Source organism: Callorhinus ursinus, unplaced genomic scaffold (genome assembly GCF_003265705.2).
Source record: "Callorhinus ursinus isolate GAN/ISIS: 27379988/994484 unplaced genomic scaffold, GSC_fseal_2.0 scaffold21, whole genome shotgun sequence".
NCBI lineage: Eukaryota > Metazoa > Chordata > Mammalia > Carnivora > Otariidae > Callorhinus > Callorhinus ursinus.
This window is the reverse complement of record NW_027397083.1, coordinates 20,706,417-20,731,271: the sequence shown is the minus strand read 5'-3', so window position 1 is coordinate 20,731,271 and position 24,855 is coordinate 20,706,417. Positions and strand designations below refer to the sequence as shown.

The window sequence follows — 24,855 nt, the reverse complement described above, 5'->3', positions numbered from 1 at the left end:
CTGAGCTCTGTTTTCGTATCACATCACTAAATATTTACTAAGCATCTACTGTGCACTGATGCTGTTAAGGTGGAGGCAGAGTTGGAGAATTGTAGTTATGAATCTTCCCTCAAATGTATATTTTTTCATTAAGTCACTTTTATTTTGATTCCGAGCCCCTGTGCTGAGAAGCCATCAATCTCAGTCATTCTCCTACCCCACATGAGCTATGCAGAGGCCCTGAGGTATTACTCGTCTCATACCACCCTTAGTTTGCCCTGAGATGCCTTTTGTTGTAATAAAGGCCCTCTAGGACCAAAAGTTCTGCTTCTTCTGTGCCAAAGAGGGGTATGGAAATCTCTGGGAGCACTGGGAACCCTGTGTTGAGGGTCCACCCTCCTTCACTTCCTCATACAGACAGCTGCTTTGAGATCTTATCATCTGTCAGTCATTTCATTAGTTCTGTACCTTCTTGGAATTTGTTCATCATTCCCATCTCTCTTCCATCCACTTTCAGTGAGATCTATCTCTCTTTTCCTTAAAGACACTAACCTACCCAGGATAACTAGCATTCTTTCTGAGCTTTTTTTTTTTCTTTAATATTAACTGATAGAAAAGTATTTGTCTCCAGATGACAGGAAAGATACTTTTTTTCTTTGTGTCATGCAAAAATGCTCAAGGAACATATATTCTAAAGCTCTAAATATCTAGGCTCCTGCTTGAAAAAGAAGGAGGGAGGAAAGAAAGAAAAAAAGAGAGAAACACACATATCTCAAGTTATCCTGCTAAACAAAGATTAAGATGTGGTTTCTGAGAGCCTAAATTCCAGTGGGAATGAGTAGTCTATAAAAAAACTGAAGTTTTCTTGTATAATTTTTGTAAAGCTATTTCTGCCATGATTCTTTCTATGCCATCCACTTTTTTATTTCTTTCTTTTGCTCACTCTTCCCTTCTTCTCTTTTTATTTCTTTCAGAAAAGGCACAAGATTTAGAGTTGGTGACACATGGTTTAGAGATCTCTTTCCCTCACTTGCTAGTAATAGGATCTTAATCAAGTCACCTTATTTCTCTGCACCTGAGTTTTGTACTTACAAAAATGGGGATAATGCCACTTGTCCATACTTAAGAACTTTTGTTAGACCAAGTACGAAAAACGTTAATGCTCGATAAACTATAAGGTACTGGGCTAATATAGACTGTTGATTTAATGCAAAAGAGAGCCAGGTATATCTGTATTCATTCAGTTCCTGCATTTGCCACTTACTAGCTTAGTGTAATTTTTGTTTCTGTATATGTATAAATCTGATAACACCTACTTTGTGGTTGTAAGGAAGAAATAAGATAATTTTTATATATCTCTGTGAAGTAAACGGGTACATTTTATCCCCTTTTCTTAGATGAAACAGTTGAGGCTCAGAGAGTTAAAATAATTTGGTCAGGATTATACAGGTGAGAAGTGACATTGTCAGAATAAATTCTTGGTATCAAATATGGGTTTCATGTTTTAGATAAATTATATCAGGTAGTTTTAAAGAGAGAGTTCTGTGTATGTTTGGAACATAACATATACATATGAATACACACACATACATGCCCATGAGACCCATAGAAGCATTGTTTTGTGACACTCAGATTTATTTGTTCTTGTGCATTTATTCAGTCTTACTTTATCGTCAGCTTGTACAAATTTAAAAATCTGGTCTTAGATCAAGTTAATGACCCAGGAGAAGGGAGAGACTAATTGGCTCCCTTTTCAATTGTAGTGCTGGTTGATTCACAAGGCCTACATTGATGAGCAATGTATATTAGAACTTTCAAAATTCTAGTTGATGGCTTCAATAACCTATTAACCTAGGACATATGGTGGGGTTCACTTGTAGTTTTATAAATCCCATGTCTCCCACTTTGCTTTGTGTTACACTTGACTGGTAATATTTTTTTTTTTTTCCTATGGAACTTCCTTGATTGTCAGTACATCTCCAAGGGCATAATCATGATATATTAAAAAATAATCATGTAAATTATAATCATCATCTTACATTTTCCAGAATATTTTTAATGATGAGGTTTTTTTCTTTTTAATTATTGATTGGACTTTCCTGGCTTGGGATAAGGTAATTATATGCAAATTGTTTTATTTGCTATACTTGTAGTTTAAGTGTAGGATTATAGCAAGACTTGATATTGGGGCATAACAAGAAAGTAATTTATACTTTTGCCTTGGAGAAGTTCTTTGTTTTGTTTAAATTATGCTAAACCCCTAGCAATTTTAAAACTGAGGTATGGTAAGGTGGAGATTTTTACCTACTCATAGATACATAAAATAAGTATACAGACTGAGAAAGGAAATTATTTGATCTTGAGATTATAAGTATGTACTCCTAATAACCATGCAAATAATATGAATGGGCACCTGGGTGGCTCAGTCGGTTAAGTGTCTGACTTGATCTCAGCTCAGGTTGTGATCTGGGGGTCATGAGTTCGAGCCTCATGATGGGCTACTTAAAAAGAAAAATAATAAGAAATTCAAGTATTGTTTTAACATTATCATTTATAGTGTTGAAAAGAGTGTATAGCCATGTCTTTTGTGCCAACAGTGACAGAAGTGCAAGATTGAGTTGTATTAACATACATGTTAAAAAGCAGTGCTTGCATGTTTTTACCACATTTACATCTCTCTCATAATTTATATCCCTCCTCTTTTCAGTTTTGATCAGAAGATTTCCTCCATGTTATTCTTCAAATAGCAGGCTAACTTTTTTGAGGACTTGATCAGAGGATGGGACTCAGCATGGTAGCTGGTAGCAAAAAATCAAAGCATACTTGTATCTTGTTTGTGACCACTCTCCTGGAAATAAGTTGTAGCCTTCAGGGCAGGGAAATGTTCAAATCCATTTCAGGAATTTGTCTTCTACAATGTACACATTAACTTTAAAAAAGTTATATGTTTAAATATTTTTAATAGTTTGACCTATAGTATATGTTATTTTTCATGGTATTCAATATTATTGGAATGATTATTTTTATTTTCATAAAACCAGTGAAGCTTATTGAAAGGACACATTAATCTACACTGAGAGTGTCTTGACTTCCAAATCAACCACATCAATTAACTTTTTCACTAATATGTTTCTAATGGCCCAGGTCTGGTTTCTTACCCAACTGAGACCTATTTTCTTTATAGTGTGGCCCAATAAAAGAGCCAAGAAGTAGATTCAAATCCAATTAGCTTTACTTCTAGAATGATCTAAACATGAAAAATAGCCACCTCTGTACATCATAACCTGTTGTCCTGGCAAAATTATTACTGGCAGATGTTATACTCTCAGAAGTGTCTTGGTTTAGATGAGTAATTATATGTCACGTTACCAATTAGGTAGATATTGATGGTATCTTCTTTTCTTCTGACTTTCTTTTTCTTTTCAAAGCCTGGGAAACCTAAAAACGCTGGAATTTTAAGTGTCTTTCCCAAAGATATATAGCTACTTTGTGACAAACCTAGAATTTACCCTAGTTGTTTTGACTTAAGCCTTGAGCCTTTTCCAGTTTAGATTTTTAAGGATTTGTCCTGTGACTATTTATTGTTAGGTATATTCATTCTTTTTCCCTCTGTCTCTCTCCCTCTCTCTCTCTCTCATTCTTTCTTTGTATTCTTGAATATCTTCATGTGTCATATAAAGCATTTAGAGAAATCGAGAAAAAATGAGCCATACTAATTATAAGCTATCTCCAAATAATGAGAAATTGTTGGAAATACTGTCATCAGCCAGGTGCTGGAAAGCATTAAAAAAGCTAGCAGCATAACACTGTGGCCAGTTTGACCTTTGGAGGAAAATGTAAATTTGTCTTGAATTGGCCAGCCTGTGCCAGAGATTATCATTTTACTGATACTCTGACCACATCTTTCAGGCTGGTCACTCATAATTGATCCAGGTCTCATGTATAACAGATATAACAAATTGAACTCTAGGCAAACAGTTTTAATTGTTTTTCCAATTGCTATCAGCTCTGAAAATCAATATGTGCTTCTAGAAATTAAGGTAGCTATCAAGAATGTTTTGTTCATGCTAGGTAGTAATTTTCTTTTTTTTGTGTGTGTTCGCTAGACTTTTCTAGATATGACATTTGGTTCAGGAGGACATACAAGAGCCATTCTACAGAAGGAGTCAGATATTACTCTGTATGCCTTAGACAGAGACCCAACAGCTTATGCAATAGCCGAACAGCTTTCAGAATTGTATCCGTAAGTAATTCTCTTGTATAGTTATTGAATTTTGGTGCTGAGTTTTATAGAGCTCGGTTTACCATTTTGGAATTTGTTCTCCCTTGTATGTTGTTATACTTCACTCTGTTAATATTTTCTCCCTTTTTCCCCCTGAAAGAATTAATGTAAATATTGTTTTTAGTACCACTTAAAATGATATTACTGCCTTTATCCTTTCTGAATCATAAAAATAAATACAAAAATGACTTATGGCTAAAATTTGAAGATGGGTTGAAATCCATCCATGAGTAATATTTTGACAATGGTTTAAAAAATAATTTTTAAAGAATTTATGTATTACCAGTTTCCAAGAATTTACTGAAGTAAATAAGTATGTGAGAATTCTGCAGAATTCATTAGTTCACATACATCAATGTAATGCATTTCTTGTCTCTGAATTCTTTTTGAAATTCACAAGTTTAGAGCAATCTATCCCTCAGTCAAGAATTAGGTGAGCTTTCACTGTGGAGCTTTTTAAAAATATAAAATATTGTCTTCATGAGTTGTTAAATCATCTTCCTTTAGAGAAAATTTTGGATTAGTGAATTATGCTATGTTACTTAGAAGTTATCATTCTGAAAAAGGAAAATGTCTTGGAACTAAGTTGACTACCTACAAATATGTAAAGGGCTATTTTCAGGAATAAGGAATTGTTCTCTCATGCTTCAGAGACTGAAACCAAGAAAATAGATGAGAATTGTAGAGGCAGATTTTGACTTGACGAAAGCCAGAGTTTTTTGCTAGTTGTTAACTGTCCAATAGTGCAAAGGTCTTTTTGGTGAAGTAGCAAAAGCATGACCATGGAAAAGTTTAATCACAGACAGATAGGAAGTTGAATTATTAATCTAGAATAGTCTTTTTCAACCTCTCAGGGCCCAAACTCTTTGCAAATCTATCAGTGTGATTAATTCTCCCAATAAAAATTAACTAAACACACCTAGATTTTCGTTTGCAACATCAGAGGGTTCAGTGGGAATGCCTGAAATCCATTTGACCCCAGGTTATTCTAAGAAAAATATGAGGATATGGTATAATGATGTGATACCTTTTTTTTTTTTTAAACCTGTCTCTGTCATTCTGCAATGTAACTAAGATGCATCTTCTTTAAGAAACTCTTGTACTACTAGGGCATTCATGTTTGTGAAACACCTTAGGAATTCACCTGATTATGACCTGAGTGTTCATAGAATAAGTCTCCATTATACTTCACTATCACAGAAAAACTGGATTTTCTTAGATATTATTATTTCTTTTTTTAAAGATTTTATTTATTTGAGAGAGAGAAAATGAGAGATAGAAAGCACGAGAGGGAAGAGGGTTAGAGGGAGAAGCAGATTCCCTGCTGAGCTGGGAGCCCGATGTAGGACTCGATCCCGGGACTCCAGGATCATGACCTGAGCCGAAGGCAGTCGCTCAACCAACTGAGACACCCAGGCGCCCTAGATATTATTTCTAAAGGCAATGAGTTCCAGTTCAGTTTTTCCAAGGTCTCTTATTCCTTCAAATAGACTCCTTTTCTCAGAAGGAACTTAAAATTTTATCAATTTTATCAGGTGTAATTTGTTATCTAACAGGAATCTTGAGAGTGTATTCTCTCTTCAGTTTAGAGTTGTAGAAACCATGAGCTTAGGTTAAATGATTTGCTAAAAGACATATATGACTAAATAGAGATAAAGCTGGGACATGTATTCTCCCCATCACCTAATAATAGTATTTTTTTTAATTGAAGTGTAGGTGACATACTATGTTTTATAGTTTCAGGTGTATACAACATTTCTACACATTACTCAATGCTTACCATGGTTAAATATAGTCAACATCTGTCACAATACAGCATTATTACAATATTATTGATTCTATTCCCTATGCTGTACTTTTCATCTCTAGCACTTATTTTATAACTGAAAGTTTGTACCTCTTAGTCCCCTTCACCTACATCACCTGTCCTCCCACCCATCTTTCCTCTGGCAACCACTAGTTTGTTCTTTGTTTTTAAGAGTCTGTTTTTGTTTGTTCATTTTTTTTTTAACTTTCAGATTCCTCACATAAATGAAATCATATGATATTTGTCTTTATCTGTCTCACTTATTTCACTCGGCATTAATACCCTCTAGTTCCATCCATGTTGTCACAAACGGCAAGATTTCATTCTTTTTTATGGCTGAGTAATATTCCATTGTATGTATATCTTTATTCATCTCTCAGTGGATACTTGGGTTGCTTCCATATCTTTGCTATTGTAAATAATGCAGTAAACACAGAGGTGCATATATCTTCTGAAATTAGTTTTCGTTCTGAGTAAATACTAAGCCGTGGAATTACTAGATTGTATGGTATTTCTATTTTGGTTTTTGAGGAACTGCATACTGTTTTCCACAGTGGTTGCACCAATTTACATTCCCACCAACAGTACAGGAGCATTCTCTTTCTCCACATCCTCCCCAACACTTATTATTTTTTGTCATTTTGATACTAGCCGTTCTGACTTCTGTGAGGTGATACCTCATTGTGGTTTTGATTTTCATTTCTCTGATGATTAGTGATGTTGAACATCTTTTCATGTGTCTGTTAGCCCTCTGTATGTCTTCTGTAGAAAAATGTCTTTTCAGGTCCTCTGCCCATTTTTAAATTGGATTGTTTGTTTTTTTGGTGTTGAGTTTTATAAGTACTTTATGTATTTTAGATATTAACCCCTTATTGGATATATCATTTCAAATGTCCTCTCTCATTCAGGAGGTTGCCTTTTTGTTTTGTTGGTGAATTCCTTTGCTGGCAAAAGCTTTTAGTTCTTATCTCTTTGATGCAGTCCCAATAGTTTATTTTTGCTTTTGTTTCCCTTGCCTGAGGAGACATATCCATAATAAATATGTTGCTAAGGTGAATGTCTAAGAGATTCCTGCCTTTGTTTTCTTTTAGGAGTCTTATGGTTTTAGGTCTCACATTTAGGTCTTTAATCCACTTTGAATTTATTTTTGTGGGTAGTGGTCCAGTTTCATTTTTGGCACACAGCTGTCCAGTTTTCCCAATACCATTTATTGAAAAGACTGTCTTTCCCTCATGGTGTATTTCTTACCTCCTTTGTGATAGATAATTGACCAGATAATCATGGGTTTATTTCTGGAGTCTCTGTTCTGTTCCAATGAGCTATATGTGTCTATTTTTGTGCCAGTACCATACTCTTTTTATTACTATAGCTTTGTACTATATCTTAAAATATGAGATGATGATTCCTTTGGCTTTGTTCTTTTTCAAGCCTAATAACCTCATTTTATTAAGTTTTGTACTACCTTGACTCAAATCTTATTGAAACTTTTTTAGTTCATCAGTAAGATAATTCTTTGCCAAGGATAATAAATTAGTTAAGGAACAATAGAATAATCAAAATAAGGCAAGAAGAAGGAATTAATATGGATAAAAACCAGAATCAAAGAAACTGAAAAGAAAGAATAAAGAAATTCCAAGTGATCATTCTTTGGAAATAGCAAAATTCCTTTACAGCCTCATTATTAAGGGGAAAAAAAATGATCAAAAACATATGATTAAGATTGAAGAGGACACCAACTATAGACACAAGATAAGTTAATCATAAGATAATACAACCATAATTCTGTGGTAACATGTGAAACCTCAATGAAATGAATAATGTCTTAGGAAATATAAATTATTAAAATTGACTGAATAATTATAAAACTTTAATAGGCCATTATCAGAAAAGAGATAAAAAAAGGTAATTAGAGTACATAGAACAATGCACCATGACTAGATTTGTAATTGTTACCGAGCTCTTAAAAAATAGGGAAGAGCATTGTCTTTTATGCTATTCTTGATCATGGTAAATATATAAAACTTTTTCAGTTCACTTTATATTGAATCTAGCATAGTTTTATACTTAATCCTGCTAGAGGTAGTATAAAAGAAAAAAGAAAAAGTCTAACCTCATTGAAGAATATAAATGCAAAATTCAAAAGGAAATACTAGCATATCTAATTCATGTATCATTTAGTTAAAAGAATAATACCTGTGGCCTAATTAAAAGAATAATACCTAATAATACCTAAAGAATACAGAGATGCCTCCAGGTCAGACAGCCAATCAATGGCAGATTGATAAGCATGACTATATGATTATAGCTAGCTATTCTTATTAAAATCTCTATGTTAAACAGGAATATAAGTAAACTACTTAAATGTAAAATAGCCTCTTATCGAGGACAAACAGCAATTATGTTCCCAAAAGGTGAAATACTTATAACAATTTAAGTCAAAATCTGATGTAAATATGGATTAGCTTCTATAAATATTACAATCAGTATTTTTGGAAGTTCTGGCATATAGAAGTAAGAAACTAGTTAAAATATTCTTCTTGTGATGATTTGACCAAAAGACTTGTAGAATTAATAAGATGATACAATAAGATGGTTGGATAAGAATTTAAAAAAATATACTCAAGTAAATAGTTGGAAAGGGAAATATGAAAAAAATTCCATTCTCAAAAAAGTACCTAACACTATATGGAATATTTAGTAGTAAGTTTAACAAGAAAGGCACAGTTTCAAATTAAAAAAAAAAAAAAACTTTATAATTTTATTAAAGGACATACAAAATCAAACAGAAGAGAAAACATTTGTTTTGGTGTAGTACAAATTAATATTATAAAAAAAGGTCAGTTCTCCACAGATTTAATGTACTTCCAGGAATTATCTTAATTGATTTAACTTTGATGTATGCTTGTTCTTTATATAATATGATGTTAAGTATATATGGCTGGGGGAGTGACAAGATCTTTTGGGGGAAATAAAAAAGTGAAGGGAAACTTGCCTTACCAGATGTCAGATCATACTATAAAATCACTATAATTATATCAGTATAATATTGGCATGAGAAAAGTAAATTAGTGGAAGACAGAATCCAGATACAGACTCAACAATATAATAGATACATACTATACTATAAAATAATTTAATAGAAGGTGAAGATATTTCAATTCTTTGAGAAAATAATGCATTCTTAAATAAATGGTGTTGGTACAATGCTCATTGAACTTGAAGAACATAAAATGGACCCCTATTTTCAGTCAGATTCAAAAATAACTTCCAGATAGAGTAAAAATATATGAAAAATTGAAAAAGAAAATTTTATAAGAAAATTGAAGGGATTATATAGAAAATCTAAGTGTAAGAAAGTTTCTTAAGACTACAAATCACAAATATATAAAATTAAATATTAGAAATATCTAATATTTTATAAAATTTTAGAAGTATATGGCAAGAATAATATGGTATATTTTCCAAACAGTTAATTTGGAAAAAGAAATACTAGTAACATAGAGAATAGGAACAGGATTGACATTCTAGGGAAGGAAAATACTGTTTTCCTGTACCCTCCTAAGTTCTCAGCTGGAGCAGATGCACAAGAGAAAATGCATATTTATTTAAGTTTTACGTGACATAGAAGCCTCCATAAGGAAGTGAAGACCCTAAGACATGGTTACACCTGAGTATTTCTGTATTAGGTTTGATAAAGTGTGGAAAGTTATGGAAAAATATGATAGGACAAATGTTATGGGCTAAATGTAGTAAACTGGGGGAAACTTAGCAAGCGCCATTCATTCAAATTCTTCTTCCCTTCATCTTGAGAGATAACAAGGCTTCTTTCCTCTGCATATAGGAGGGCATCTCTCACATTGGGTCTTAGGACCTGCTTCAGGAGAAGCTCAGCAAGTTCTTCCTTATGTGCTGTTTCTCAAATTCCTTCAGTTTAAAATATTCAATAGCCCAAGGTGCTGTATTTTGAGGTAGCATGACTGGAACCCCATCAATATTTATCATGTAGGAAGAGTTCTTCCAAAATTGATAATACAACAAAATCCAATTTGGAAAGTGAGCAAAAGCTATGGAAGGGTCGTTTGTAGAAGATTAAGGTATGAAAAGATGTTCAACATCAATAGCAGTGATGAAGGAAATGAAATGAAAATAATAATGGTTAATGCTTTACATTTATCAGACTGGAGAGACAGAATAATTTTGAAAGAGAGGATGTGGGGAAAAGGATATTCATCCATTTCTCGTGAACATCTTGTACTATTGAGAAAATACATAACATGCTTAGAATCTGTCTCATCTAAGTAAAAGAATCAGTATTTAAGGAAGCATATCTTCAGAGTTATCATAGACTTTGTATATGCATTGTTTGTATATATAATCATGGAGAACTTGAGAAAGAAGGAATTAGTTGCGGAGGGAGGTACGGAGAAGGGGAAAACTGCTGAAAAAAGACAAACTCAGAGATTGTACGTCTCTGCATAATATGGAAAGAAAATGCCAAGCAGTGCTGTATATTATTTATGCATACCTACATATGTAGTTGTAGTGTAAGAATATACATGGGATAGAAAAACACAAATTTGGCCTAGGGATTATTTCTGGGGATGATGGATGGATGGATGGTTGGTTGGAAGAATGGACAGATTAGATGATTATCTTCTTAAAAATACATGTGTAATTACAACTTGTAGTAAGGTGTACAATAAAGGAAACATTTTGTCATTTCACTGTGTCTTTTGAGGAAATATACTAATTTCTTTCTTTCATTTATTTATTTTGCTGTTGTCAAAGAGGAGCTTATGCTTCTGAAAAATTCCATGTTCTTGACTCTCTCAAAATGAAGTCAAAAATAGAAACTAACATTTTCATAGAAAACTAAGAATTTCATAGGAAGGCTGAATTTTATGCTAACCCATTTTAGGTCTTTCAAAAAAGATGGCATGTTGTTTGAAAACTGAAACTTTTCCCTGTTGCCTCTGAAGACTGTAAGAGAGAAAACACATTTAAATTGGAGCAGTACTTTTGCCACAATGGAAGATGGATGTTGGAAGACAGTTTTTAAAAAAATTTTTTTTTCTAAATTTGGGAATAAAATGTGCTCCCTGTACTGAGTTTGGAGAATGTAGACATATATAAGGAAAAAAATAAAAATTGTAATTGATTCTATCATTTGTGATTTTAAGGTTATAAAAAATATAAAACTATTGTTTTCAACAGTTTATAAAAGTAGACAGCTCTTTGGAATACATTTATAATATACAGAAAAATATAAAGAAAAAAATTAAATTTATAATTCCATCACCTTTATCAATACTGTGGATTTTGTGTATTTCATTCCATCTTCTTAATTATCAATATTTCATTATATGTACTATTTCTTGTTTGTACTGTCTTGGATATTTTTGCTTTTTATACTTCTAAAGTGTTAGAGTATATTGGTCAAGTTTAAACATTTTGATCAGTTATATTAATATAATTAATTTAGAAAGAATTGACATATTTATTCTGCATCCCAATCCAGAAGTATGATACATTTTTTCATTTATTACAGTATTTTGTGTTTCTCATTAATATTTTCTTTTTTCTTTCCTTTTTAAAAAAATATTTATCTCAGAGAGAGAGAGAGAGAGAGAATGAGGACATGTGTGCAAGCTGGGGAAGGGCAGAGGGAAAGGGAGAGAACGAATCCTCAAGCAACTCCTCGCTAGGAGCGGAGCTCAACCCTAGGCTCTATCCTAGCACTCTGAGATCATGACCTGAGCTGAAATCAAGAGTTGGATGCTTAACCGACTGAGCCACCCAGGCACCCCTTAATATATTTTCTTGATTAAAATGATAAAATACAGAAAAGCCTGAGAAGAAAATTAAAATAACACTTAATCCCAGCACCAGTGTTGTTTGGTATATTTCTTTCCTAATCATTTTGGTTATATATGTTTATGCATTCAATATGCATAAGTATATATTTTATAAATTTTGATTATACTTATACATTATCAGGTATATTAATACCTGCAGATTAATATATATATAATTACTTATATTTTATTATCACATTCATATTTCATTAAATAATCTTAAGAATAATTTTGTTGGTTGTAGAGTATTTCCTTCATGTAATTATTACTTAATTTATAAGAATTCTAACTCTACTATTGTCTTATCCATGTCCATATTACTGCTATTTTAAATCTTTCTATGCTATATTATTTTAGATGCCTTTCTATAAACAACGAATACCAGATGTATTTTCTGTAAACAAATCTGAGTATGTTTTCTCTAAAAGGATAATTAATTCAGGATATGCTTGCACTCTTTCTGTGTCACCTTGTTTAGTATTTTTCTATTTTTATGGTTTATTGAAATTTTCTTTGGCTTTTAAAATTTATTTTGTCCCTGCATACTTATTTAGTTTCCCTTTTCTCTACCAATTTTGATGACATACCTTTTATTTTTTCATTTACTACTGGCTGATGTTAATGTTTGTTTTTTTTTTAAGATTTTATTTATTTGAGAGAGACACAGAGAGAGAGAGAGCACGAGTCAGGGGGAGGGGCAAAGGGAGAGGAAAAAACAGACTCCCCGGCTCCATCCCAGGACCCTAAGATCATGATCGGAGCTGAAGGCAGATGCTTAACTAACTGAGCTACCCAAGGGCCCCTGATATTAGTGTTTTTTTTAAGATTAAACGTATTTAAACAATTTTTTTGTTAAGTATGCAGAAGAAAATAATATTCCCATTTTTATTTTACTTTTTTTTCCTATCCCACTGCTTGTCTTTTAAAGTATTATCTTGGATTTATTCATTACTATCTACTGTGGTAATTATTAGTTAGCATTTGCACTGTTTGGCGTCATATCTAAAATAATTATTTATACTTAAATCCGTTTAATTCATTTCATTGCTCTCCACTAGACTTTTTTTTTTTAAGATTTATTTATTTATTTGAGAGAGGAAAAGAGAGAGTTGGCGTATATGTGTGCACAAGTGGGGGGAGGGGCAGAGGGCAAGAATATCCAAGCAGACTTCTGATGAGCTGGTAGCCCCCCAGGGGGGCTTGATCTCAGGGCCCATGAGATCAGGACCTGAGTTGAAACTAAGAGTCCAGTACTTAATAGACTGAACCACCCGGGCACCCCACCACTAGCCATTTTTATACAACAAGTCCTATTTTGAGTTCATGTAGGCTCCGATCTCAGTCAAGTGATTACATCTTTTAGTAGTTTTGCTAGAAATATGAAAAGAGGAAACATCTCTGCCTTTGTCTACAGAGACTGTGTTATTCATGCTTTCTTCCATGGGTAATAGCTTGATTTAGTATCGCATTTTGGGCATTTTATGGGTATTATTCTTTTTCTTCTGACATGTAGTGTTGTGGAGAAGTCTGAGGTCAACCCAGTTTCTTTTTTCCCCTCTGAGGTAATGTTTCTCATTCTCCCCACCAGGCTGGATGCTTACTAGAAATATTTCTTGACTATTATTGATATTCACTAATTTCCACTAAGAGATATTACTAATTGGTCTCTTTTCATTAATTTTCCGTGTACTCTGTGAACAGTTTTGGCCTGTGGATCAGATCTTTTCTCTACGAAGGAGTTATTGTGTTAGTTAGACCCCACTTTTTTTCCACTCTCTAACCTTTGAGCACTTCTTATTTGTTGGCTGGAGTTGTATTATCTGTCTGCATGACCTTTTTCTCCTCTCAGTGTTTTCTGCTACTTTTCCTTTGCCTCACTAATCTAGGAAATCTCACGGTTATTCTCTGTTACAGATTTGGGTTTCTACAATGTTGATTGTGATTTTTATTGACTCTTATTCAAGTTTTAATTCAGGTGTTAGAAATTATCCTTCCCTGTAACCATACTTATTTGGTTGATCTGATCTTTTCTGCCAATTCCTTTTTATTTCCTCTTGTTTTGTCATCTCATTTTTATGTCTTATTTAATAGCCAGCAGACTTTTATTGAAATTTATGGAATCCAATTCTGTTTCTTTGTAACAAATCTTTTTCTTTTTTTAAAGATTTTATTTATTTATTTGACAGAGGGAGGCACAGACAGAGAGGGAACACAACAAGCAGGGGGAGTGGGAGAGGGAGAAGCAGGCTTCCTGCAAAGCAAGGAGCCTGATGCGGAACTCGATCCCAGGACCCTGGGATCGTGACCGGAGCCGAAGGCAGATGCTTAACGACTGAGCCACCAAAGTGCCCCGTAACAAATCTTTCAAAAGTATGCTTTTGGTCTGTATCTTGAGTTCAGAGTTTTCCTTTTCTCTTCCGGGATCTTTTCATAGGCCCCATCTTGGTCATGTATTTATGAGTGTAGTTTTTACCTTTTGCATGGTTGTTTTTTTTTTTTTTTTTTGACCTGCTCATTGTTCCATTATGTGGAGCTAGATTCTTCACTTTAGATTTTAAGCTAGAAAATTACTTGAGGTATGTGGTCTCATTACAAATATTTAAACATTTTGCAATCCTTTCCTAGGATCTGCCAATAGGAAGAGGATTCTATTTTCTTATTCTTATCAGAGAACACAGTTCATAAAAGCTACTGCTCCCATAATCTATTATTTCTGTGGGTTTTCCAGTCTTCCTATTCTAGAGAGATTCTTCATATCCAGGGTACCTTTTGACAGAACCTATTCATTTCTGCCCTTGATATTATTACATTATATGAATTGTAATCCCTAAATAGGTGTAATAATAAAGGTATTTGTCCCTGGATATGAAAAAGGGGCAGGGTAAAATGGTCCAATTAGCCTCAGAGTATTCCTGTCTGCACAGTTTAAATAATCCCTTCAGGGGCTTTTTTGTGTTTCCAAGGCAATGGGTATGAATGGAACATTCTTAACTTTTTTAACTAAGTGTTTCCACTGCCTTGAATCAGGCTCTAGTCTTACCTTTGGTAAGAAGAGATATTTTCCCTGAATTCTCCATTTTTGAGGAACATTTTTAGTTATTAATACTAATTTGAACATCCATTGTTTTGTTTGCTTTCAGAGAAGATTAAATAGGTATCAATAGCTGGCCTTCATTTTTTGAATTAAAGTTTGTTCCATGGTCATTAAATGGAGCGTTACAGGGATGCCTGGGTGGCTCCGTCGGTTAAGCATCCAACTCTCGGTTTCGGCTCAGGTCATGATCTTGGGGTCGTGGCATCAAGCCCTGTGTAGGGTTCAGTGCTTAGCGTGGAGTCTGCTTGAGATTTTCTCTCTCTCCCTCTCCCCCTTCTGCTCATGCTTTCTCTCTCCCTCAAATAAATAAATAAATATCTTTTAAAAAATTGGGTGAGTTTCAAGTATATTTACTTGTATGACATGATCTATTCTAAATTACCCATAATATTTCTTCTTAGTTATATAGTCTGTTCTCTGGCACTTGAAGTTTACCATTTATCTTTTCTTCCTTTTAAGTCACCATTTCTTATTTTTGGTTAAATTCACACAGGAAACCAGGGCAAAGGCAAAGGGCAAAGGCAAATCTAGACCTCATGGCTTCGGGCTTGCTGCTTGTGTTCGTTCTTTCTACCACTCTGCAATATAGAAGAATATATTAAAAGTAATTTAGTCATATTCTCTAGCAGAACCAATATTCATACCTGGGCATTTTATTTGCAGGGCCAGTGTAAAAATCATGTAAAGAACTACACTATCTTAAACAGTCCTATCCACCTAAGATTTAGATTTAGATACGAGACACAGCTGTTACTAATCTTGCTAACTATAGGAGGTCAGTTCTGCTATGCACCATCAAAGTGAAAGAATTTTTATAAATATAAACAAGCATAAAAAAAGCAACTTGGAAAAATTAACTAGACCATTTTGAACTATTGTTGAACATCTGTCACTATTTTCACTATTTTTGGCAGTATAATCATTAGTAAAATGAGATCTTATATTTTGCCCCACTGAATACTATTAAATATAACTTTTGCCCAAGGGATATCTGCCTTACAGAATGAAGGCGTTTGGGGATGTGAAAGTATGTGATTTTCTGGTATACTAAACATTTAGTTCCAAAGCTTGTGAAAACATGTATTGTACATAGTAGTTTTGGAGCAGTATGGCTGTTCTCGTGGTTCCAGGGGGAATGAGGACATAGTCTATGCCTTCACAGAGCTCATGATGTAAATGGAAAATAGATAGGAAAAGATAATTTCACTGTTATTTAATTGCAGTTGCGATTATGGCCAAGAATGACTACAGTATGTTCTAGGAGCAGTATGTTCTAGTCTAGTCTAGAATATCTAGAAACCTACCTGAGTACATGAATTTAAGACAGGACCTGAAGGATAAGTGACTATTAGCCAGGTGAAGAGGGAGGGATGATGGAGCAAGAGTGAGCATTTGTAGTAGAGAGAACAGAATATTGAAAGATCTTTAGTGGGAAAGAGAATGTCAGTGAAGGGGCTATAAAATGAACAGTGTGAATGGATGAGAGAGGTGGAGTGGATAGAGAGGTAAACTAGAGCCAGATCATACAACGCCTTGTTAAGGATTTTGGACTTTAAGAGTGATGGGAAGGTACCAACGTGCTGAAACAGGAAACTGACGTGATCACATTTGTATTTTTAACAGATTATTCTGCCTGAAAAATATGGGTAAAATCAGGAAACAATTAGAACAGTTAAAAGGCTAGGAATTTCCACTCTGTATGAAAGCTGGTAGTGGCTGGGCCTTGAAGATTTCCTTTTTCTGATTATCTTATTAGAAATTCTACTTTGCTCTGATGGTCCATGGCTTTCCATTTTAATGGGATTCTAAGAGATTAAAGACGTCATTCCAAGGTAAAATTGTGTCTCATGCTTATAGGTGAAATTTAAGTTAATATTGTGATATTAAATTTTAAAAGAGTGTTCAAGAATTCCCATTCATCTGACTTGGCCAATATAGGGTAGAAGACAAAGAATGAGTAAATTCAATCCTGCATGTTCCCAAGTCCTACATAGTATTTGCATTCTCACAGAAGACTTTCAGTAATTAGCTTTCCTCCGGAATCTGTCCCACCTCTTATTTTTCCTCTCTAGGGGAACAGCACCACCTGGGAAACATACATTTTTATGGGTGAATGAACCCAGGAACTAGTCCTACTTAACCATTACTTTTCCCTCACCCCCTTGTGTCTAATCAGCAGTAAGGGTCTTTCAGTTGTACCTCAAGACTTGGCAACTTTAATAGTTGACCTCTCTTTTTTCGTTTTTCACCACCAACTGCTGCTTTTTTTTTGAATTCCAGCTCTGCTGTTTACTCACTGTAAAACTTTGGATACATTGCTTAACTTCCCTTTCCCTCAATTTCCTCAGCTTTAAGTTGGGGATAATAATAGTACCTACCTCCTAGGAATGTGGTAAGGGTTAGACTTAGAACACTGTTTAGTATATCCTTTTAGTGAGTCATGAAGTCTTTTTATTGGGTCTTGATCAACATTTTATGGAATGGAATAGAAAACAATAGGAAATATAGTTTATCACATGAAGTTAAATTTAAGTATTGTTTTCAATGAAATATGTATGTATATGTATAGATGTGTGTGTGTGTGTGTGTATGCACATATATACACACATATTGTATTTTTTATTTTAAAATTTTTATTTAATTCCAGTTAGTTAACATACAGTGTAATACTAGTTTGAGGAGTACATGATCGTGATTCAACAATTCCATACATCACCGAGTGTTCATCATGACAAATGCGCTTCTTAATCCCCATCACCTATTTAAATATATATTGTATTTTTGTATATGGGATTGCAGTGAAACCATATTTTTGACTATCTTGATTGAAATTTTTTGAAAACTTTCCTCTGTGGCTACATTCCACATATTCACATTGTGTACTAAATATTCACTCAAGACAGAAACTCTAATGCATATCCATATCCCTAGAACCTGGCTCTGTGCTTGAAATATATATGGAAGCTAACAAGGGTTTGTTTATGGTTCACACAAAAAGAACCCAGTGGTATGGAGGGCAGTTATACCTTTTAGGATCCTGTTGTTTGGAAAGCCCAAATTTCCTGGAGAATTAGAACCCCCTGAAAACTACCATCCCTTAACCTGTACTTTGCCCAACTGTCTTGCCATGAATGAGGATGTAAGATATTAGAAACTGACTCGGAAGAAAGGACACATGGTTGGGAGTGGAATAATGTTTCAAAGTAAGAGATAAAGCATGATGTCTGTAATCAAAACACTTATAAAGTATGACAGAAAGTTAAGGGATGATGAGCAGGCTGAGCTTATTCTAAATTGACTAAATGAATTGCCTTTGTCCATTTTTTAAGGCAACCCTTAATCTTCTGAATTCTTATCAGGTGTAATGGATAATCTCCATTTGTCCCTAGACTCTCCCTCCACGCTTGTCCACATTGAATCCCAGAAGATAACCTTTTTATGGATTTATCAGCAAACTTCCTTGTCTAGCTTTGGATTGAGTTCAGCAAACGGGAGGCACAGGCAGGAAATGAGAGGGCAGAGAAGAGTGATGTCAGAGTGTGCGTCAGCAGTGGCCACACTCCGCTTCAGAGATCATTGTTCATGGGGCTCCTAACAAATACATCTCTTGCTCTTTGGGATTTCACTTGTCACTCCTTGTCCTTGCATTTTCACCTCTTAGCTTGGGGTGCTTCTCATATCCCTTTTGACCCTACTTAACCTAGTCATACTTTTGTAAATAGTCTCTTCATTAAACTTTTTCTAGTTATCCCTGCTTGGATATGCTATTTTTTTCTTAACAGAAACTAGATTTACAAGGTCTGTGACTCTTCTTTATCTCTGGATCCTCCTTCTGTGGTCTCATGTGGATTTGACTTATGACAAATGTCCATCTCCACTGGTGGAGAAGGAGTCTAGATTTTGGAATCAATCAGTCCTGGTTTGGAGTCTTATTTCTGCTTTTTAGATAAGTGACCTAAACTTTCTGAAGTTTATTTCATCTCTGAAATGAGGTACTTTTTATACCTCATGGTGTGTTATGAGGATTAAATAAAATTATGCAATTAAATTGTTTAGCTTAAAATTATTTAATAAATGTTAGCTATTGTTGCTTTGTTATAACTGTTATATAAGATAGTATATAATTATACTAATAATTATTGCCATTACAGAGTATGGCAAGTTTCTTTGGCATATACGAAGATGATGACTGGCTTTTATTTCCTGTCTTTGCCTGCTTGGTTCCTTAACATGCACAGATCAGAGTTGGTCTAAGATTTCAGGTGTGGGACACTCATCCAGCTTTCCTCACCTTGCAGTGTCTGGAATCTGTCTTTTATTACAGACTCGTTATCAGTGTAAATACTGAAGACTATGTCACAGTTCCAAACACTGCTTCACTGAGCTGTATCATTGTCTTCCTTTTTACCTCCAGCCCCCTAGACTTATTGATTGTGATTTCTCTATCAATTCTTGGCTTCAGGCTAAAATAATGAATGCCATGAAACAATAAGAAGACACCTTTTCTATGTATCTCTGTCCTTTGGCTCTCTCCTTCTATATTCATATGCTGCTGCCTTCCCAAAAGCTACTTTTTCCTCATTTAAGAAGGTTAAGGTTTTCCAGCATGTAATTTTTAGTCCCTTCTTGTTCTGAAACCTGAAAATTCTGAGAGGCTGATTCCTGAGTCCTCTTCATAACTTTTAGATTTAAGTTCTTATTGTTTATTATTTAACTCATTACTGACATGGAGAGACAAAGTCTGCAAGTGTTTATTTCAAATAAAATCTTTGGTTTTTGTTTTCTCACATTACAAACTTAACTCTAGGTGTATATAATTAACACCCATTCCCAAGTGGTCTTATAGATTAATTTCTTCACTTAGAATATTTGACTTAAAGGTTTACAAAACTGATTCATGGAAGTCAACATGTATATTTGAAATGCAAATCCTATTTCATATTATGATAACTATGAGAAAATGAATTACCTCTTCACAAACTTAAGATAATCCATTTTTATTGCCTACGTCATTTGAACATATCCATATGGTACCAGGATGAGAATAGCAGCTTGTTCAGTACAAGAATGACTATACCTAGAAAGACTTCATTTATTTTATCTTGGGTAAATAATACATATTGAGAGACATATTTTATTACATATGAGAAAATTTTAGTAAAACCCTTTATGTTTGGGCTTCGGAGATATTAAAAGAATGAAAACAATAGTTGCATTTTCTCTAACATCATAAACTAGTTAAATCAAAATAAGTTTGCTATATTTTATGTATAATTCTCCTGTTCTCTACACCCCCACTTTTGTCTGATATTTAAAGTAAAACTGAGACAAACAGCTGCTAGATTAGATTATCTACTTTCGTATTTTATTCTTGTTTCCTGAGAGAATGCAATCTAAATTTAATACACAATTCAACATTCATTTTAGTGCCTGCTGAGTATAAGGAAATAGGCTTGGCATGGGGAATGCTCAGAAACCCCAAGATAAGCTCTCTGTACCATGAGAGGGTTCATTATCTAATACAAAGACAGGTAAGCCAATAATGAGATCAGTTAGATAAATCTCTTGGAAGGGAAAATACCAAATGTATTCTAAGTCCAAATTTGAATTATTTTTGGGATATCTATTATTTTCCCTAGTATTATTTGTTATTCATTTAATGAACTTCAAGAAACCCTATTTTGGGGCAGATATTAAACCACATTCTGGGAATACAGCTGGATAAAAAGAGCAATATAATCCCTTCCTACTTTATCAAGAGTGACAGATACTAAATAGGTGTTTACAATAGAGAGCAGAGAGGGTCAGGACCCAGAAGTATTAGATATTACAGAAATAAACCGGTTTTTAAAAAGATTTATTTATTTATTTATTTATTTTTAGAGAGAGAGACACGCTCAGGGGGAGGGGCAAACGGAGAACAAGAGAGAGAGAATCTCAAGTAGACTCCCTGCTGAGTGCGGAGCCCTACGTGGGGCTTGATCCCATGACCCTGAGATCATTACCTGAGTCGAAACCAAGAGTTGGGCTTTCAACCGACTGAGCCACCCAGGGCGCCAGAAATAAGCTTTCATATCATGGAAGAACTGATTCTATGTTACTTAAATAAAATACCATTACTGCAAATATTTATGAAAAGGAGGAGTACTCATTACATAACATGTTATGGATATTTCATAGGGACAAGTAAAATGTCTTTAATAACTAGATCAAGTTAAATGAGCTGTTCAAGTAATACTTATATATAGTAGACTTTACTCCATGGTAAAATTCTTACTGTTTTTCAATGATGAACCATAGCTTTCCAGATAAAGTTAAACTTTCTGGCTTACCATGGGGGGCTACTAAGGATTTGGCCTCTGTCTTTTCCATAGACTCATGTCCAATGACTCCATACCAGTTTCTTCATACCCTCTGTGAAATACTAAACTACTTTTACATAAACTCATCATGTTGTGTCATACTTTAGGTCCACATGCTGTTCATTTACCTGGAGCATTATTTATCCTGCTTATCTTTCAAGACTAAGCACTGTGGCCTCTGTGAGCTCACCAGTGACTCCCAGTTTGATTTAATGTCCCTTTTTTGTTCGCCATCACACCCCATGCAACTTTTGTTCAAGTTCTTAACACTGTTCTCATGGTTTACTTCCATATATTATAGGCTCCCTAAAGTATGGTTCTATCGTACCTGACTTTGTATCTTCCAAATTCTGTAGTAGATCGAGTAAGTACTTGATTAATATGGATGGAGGGAGAAATGAATGGGTGATGATTTTCCGTTATCTGTATCAAATATGTAAAAGTCAAAATTAGATATAATTTGCTGAGTTTATCTTGCTTACCATTTCACAGTGTAAATAAAACCCTTCTAAATCTCCAAACCACTGTTTGAAATAATGGTATTCTAGATCTAGGTTCTATGGAGAATTAAATGGCTAAGTGCAGATTCATCCACTCACTAAATACTTATTAAGAAATACTAGGAGATAGACTCTGATTGGATATACTTTACAATGACCTAAGAGCCCTCACTACCAGTTTTACTATGGAGAAACTAGTTATCACTTCTGTTTCCATTTGAAGTCCTGCACATCCAGGGAACCGATATGGAAATATGTATATTCTCATTACAGAAAGGTGTTTAGATAGCATATGTTCTAAGAAATTTTATTCCCTTTTCTAGTAATGCTAGTCTGTTTTCCTTTCACTGAAACTGAAAAATTCAGATTTAGGGTGTCAAATTCCTAAGATAAAATTAATAATTTCTTTTAAAGGAATAAAGGTCAATACTACATGACATTAAATGATCATGTAATAATTAAAGATATCAGGATGCATAGAATAATTTAGAAGATACTTTTTGTATTAACATCCTTACTTATTTTGTATCTTGAAGAATTATTTTTCATATAAGCAGGTATATTAAAAGGAACATACTGTGTACAGTGTGTAGGCTCAGCGTAGGATTTTCTGCACTAAAATTTTGCAATGATATTGGTTAATTGCTAGATTTTAGGCACCTTTCTAACCTTCTTTTTAGTGGGTGTGAAAGGGTTTATTTGTAAGAGGTATTGCTACTGACAGAATTTTATCCTTTTCCCCTGGAATCTCAACAGCAATTCCCATGTTAGAGGCATCCCCAGAAATCTCGTCAAAGGATTTCCACCTACACTCTGAATATCTAATAGGGCTTGACCCATTTTTTTCCCTTATTAAGGTAGCAGCATACACATCATGGAGAAAAATAGAATAAGAACTAGTCTAAGCTTGGAATTTCAAAAAGTTATCTACCTATATGCAAAGAATTGAAGTGGAAACCAAAATTAGTCTTTATTTCTTATTATACCCCTAATAAAAGTCTAAATTTCTCATATCAAGAGATCACATCTGGTATCATGAGTGTGGTTTTATTTTTAGCATTGTAACATATGTGTACTATCAAAAGCAATGCATGTGAATACCAAAAATGAACACTGTATATCAAGAATACTCCTTTGTTTCTGATTTCAGGATGCAGAATATACTTTTTTTTTTTTTTTACAAACTACTTTATTGAGGTAGGATTGACACACAAAAAGCTGTATGTATGTAGTGTAGATAACTTGATGAATTTGGAGATAAATATATGTTCATGAAACCATCACCACAGTCTATGCCATAAACACATCCATTACTTCCAAAAGTTTATTCCCATCCTCTTTATTATTATTTTTTGTGTGATAAGAAGACAACGTAAGATTTACCCTCTTAGCAAATTTTAAAGTATACAATACAGTATTGTTAACTTTAGGCTCTATGCTTTAACAGTAGATCTCTTGGAATTACTGATCTTGTATAACTGCAACTTTGTACCCTTTGACTAATACCTCCCCATTTCCTCCTCCACCCAGTACTTGGCAACCACCATTTTATTCTCTGCTTCTGAGTTTGACTATTTTAGATTAGGACACAAGGTAGTTTCCTTACTGGTTAAATAATATAGATACTAATAACGAAGTGAAGACTAAGACTTTGAATAGTAATACTGGTAAAATTCTTTAAAATCAAGCAAAAAAAATATAGTGTCAAGAATAAGAAAAAATATTTTAAAAATAATTGTATTCATATAAACGATCACATCTGGTGTTAAATTTCTTTATCCATCTGAACCATAAAATTCTTTTTTTTTTTCCTGTGACATCCAAATACTCACATATAGACTGTGGCTGATTTTTTTTTTAAAACCTAAATGATAAAAGTGTCTTTGGAATACAAGACTACCTTCAGTTTTTCCCTCTCATTAACTGTCTGACTTGGAGCAAGTTCCTTTATATGTTAGTTACCTCATCTTCTTCCTGATGAATGTGGTATTATAGGCTTTGAGAAAATAATGTGTAATTATTTAAGCAAATGTTAATTGTTGTTACTATAGCAGTTGCTTCTTATGCTGTAGTTAATTTGTAGTCAGTCACCCAGCTAACATCCAAGTACAAATATATAAGTGGTGTATTCGTTTTTCTTTTTTAGTTATTCCATAATCTGTCTGTATTCATTGTTTTGAATTCCTCCTTCCCTTCTTTCTTGGATTCACCCAAATATGACTTTCAACTGCCCCACATCCCAACTCTACCAAAATCCCACCCTATCAAAGATACCAGTGATACCACATTTCCAAATTCAGTGTACCATTCTGATTCCTCATCCTACTTGAACCAGAAGTATCATGTGATGTAGTGAACCACATCCCTCTTCTTCAAACTATTTTACTTGGGTTTTCTGGTTTTCCTTCTTCCCAATTTCCTTCTCGTCTTTCGCTTATATTTGTGCTTCTCTGGAGCTCATTCTACAGGCCTCTTTTCTGTTGACAATCATCCCCTCAGTAATCTTATCTGGTCTCAGAGCTTTAAAAACTATCTAGCCATTGATGACTCTCATATTTTTATCTTTAGACTTCAGTGCTTAGTTAACATTTTCACTTGGCTATCTAATAGAAATCTCAAATCTAACACATCCAGACAAAGCTCTTGATCTTCCCCCTTAAAACTTGCTTTGCTCTGAATCCAAGCATCTGTTAAGTACAATTCTGTTCTTTCTATTTGCTCAGGCAAAATAAAATAAAAAAATTTTAATTAAAAAAAGAATATTGCCTTTTTCATATGCCAGTACAATTCTGTATGGAAATCCTGTTAGCTGTACCTTCAAAATATACACAAAATATTCCTATAAACCACCTTAGTGATACTACTGTGATTCGAGCCAACCTCATTTCCTACCTGGATTTTTGCCTCCCAGCTGATCTCCTTGCTTCTGCTATTGTAATATTTTTGTAGCCTATTCTTAGTGCCAGAACAAGTCGT

General features: G+C 34.0%; 1 protein-coding gene across 4 annotated transcripts in view; it reads left to right on the top strand.

Moving 5' to 3' along the window:
* Nucleotides 1–24,855, top strand: part of METTL15 (methyltransferase 15, mitochondrial 12S rRNA N4-cytidine) — a 203,686-nt gene that overhangs the window by 87,567 nt on the left and 91,264 nt on the right. For all 4 annotated transcript variants that reach the window (XM_073904830.1, XM_025879238.2, XM_025879237.2 and 1 more), the window contains exon 3: nt 4,086–4,222. In XM_073904830.1, the coding sequence (XP_073760931.1) occupies nt 4,086–4,222 (137 nt within the window). The remainder of the gene's footprint in view (nt 1–4,085; nt 4,223–24,855) is intronic.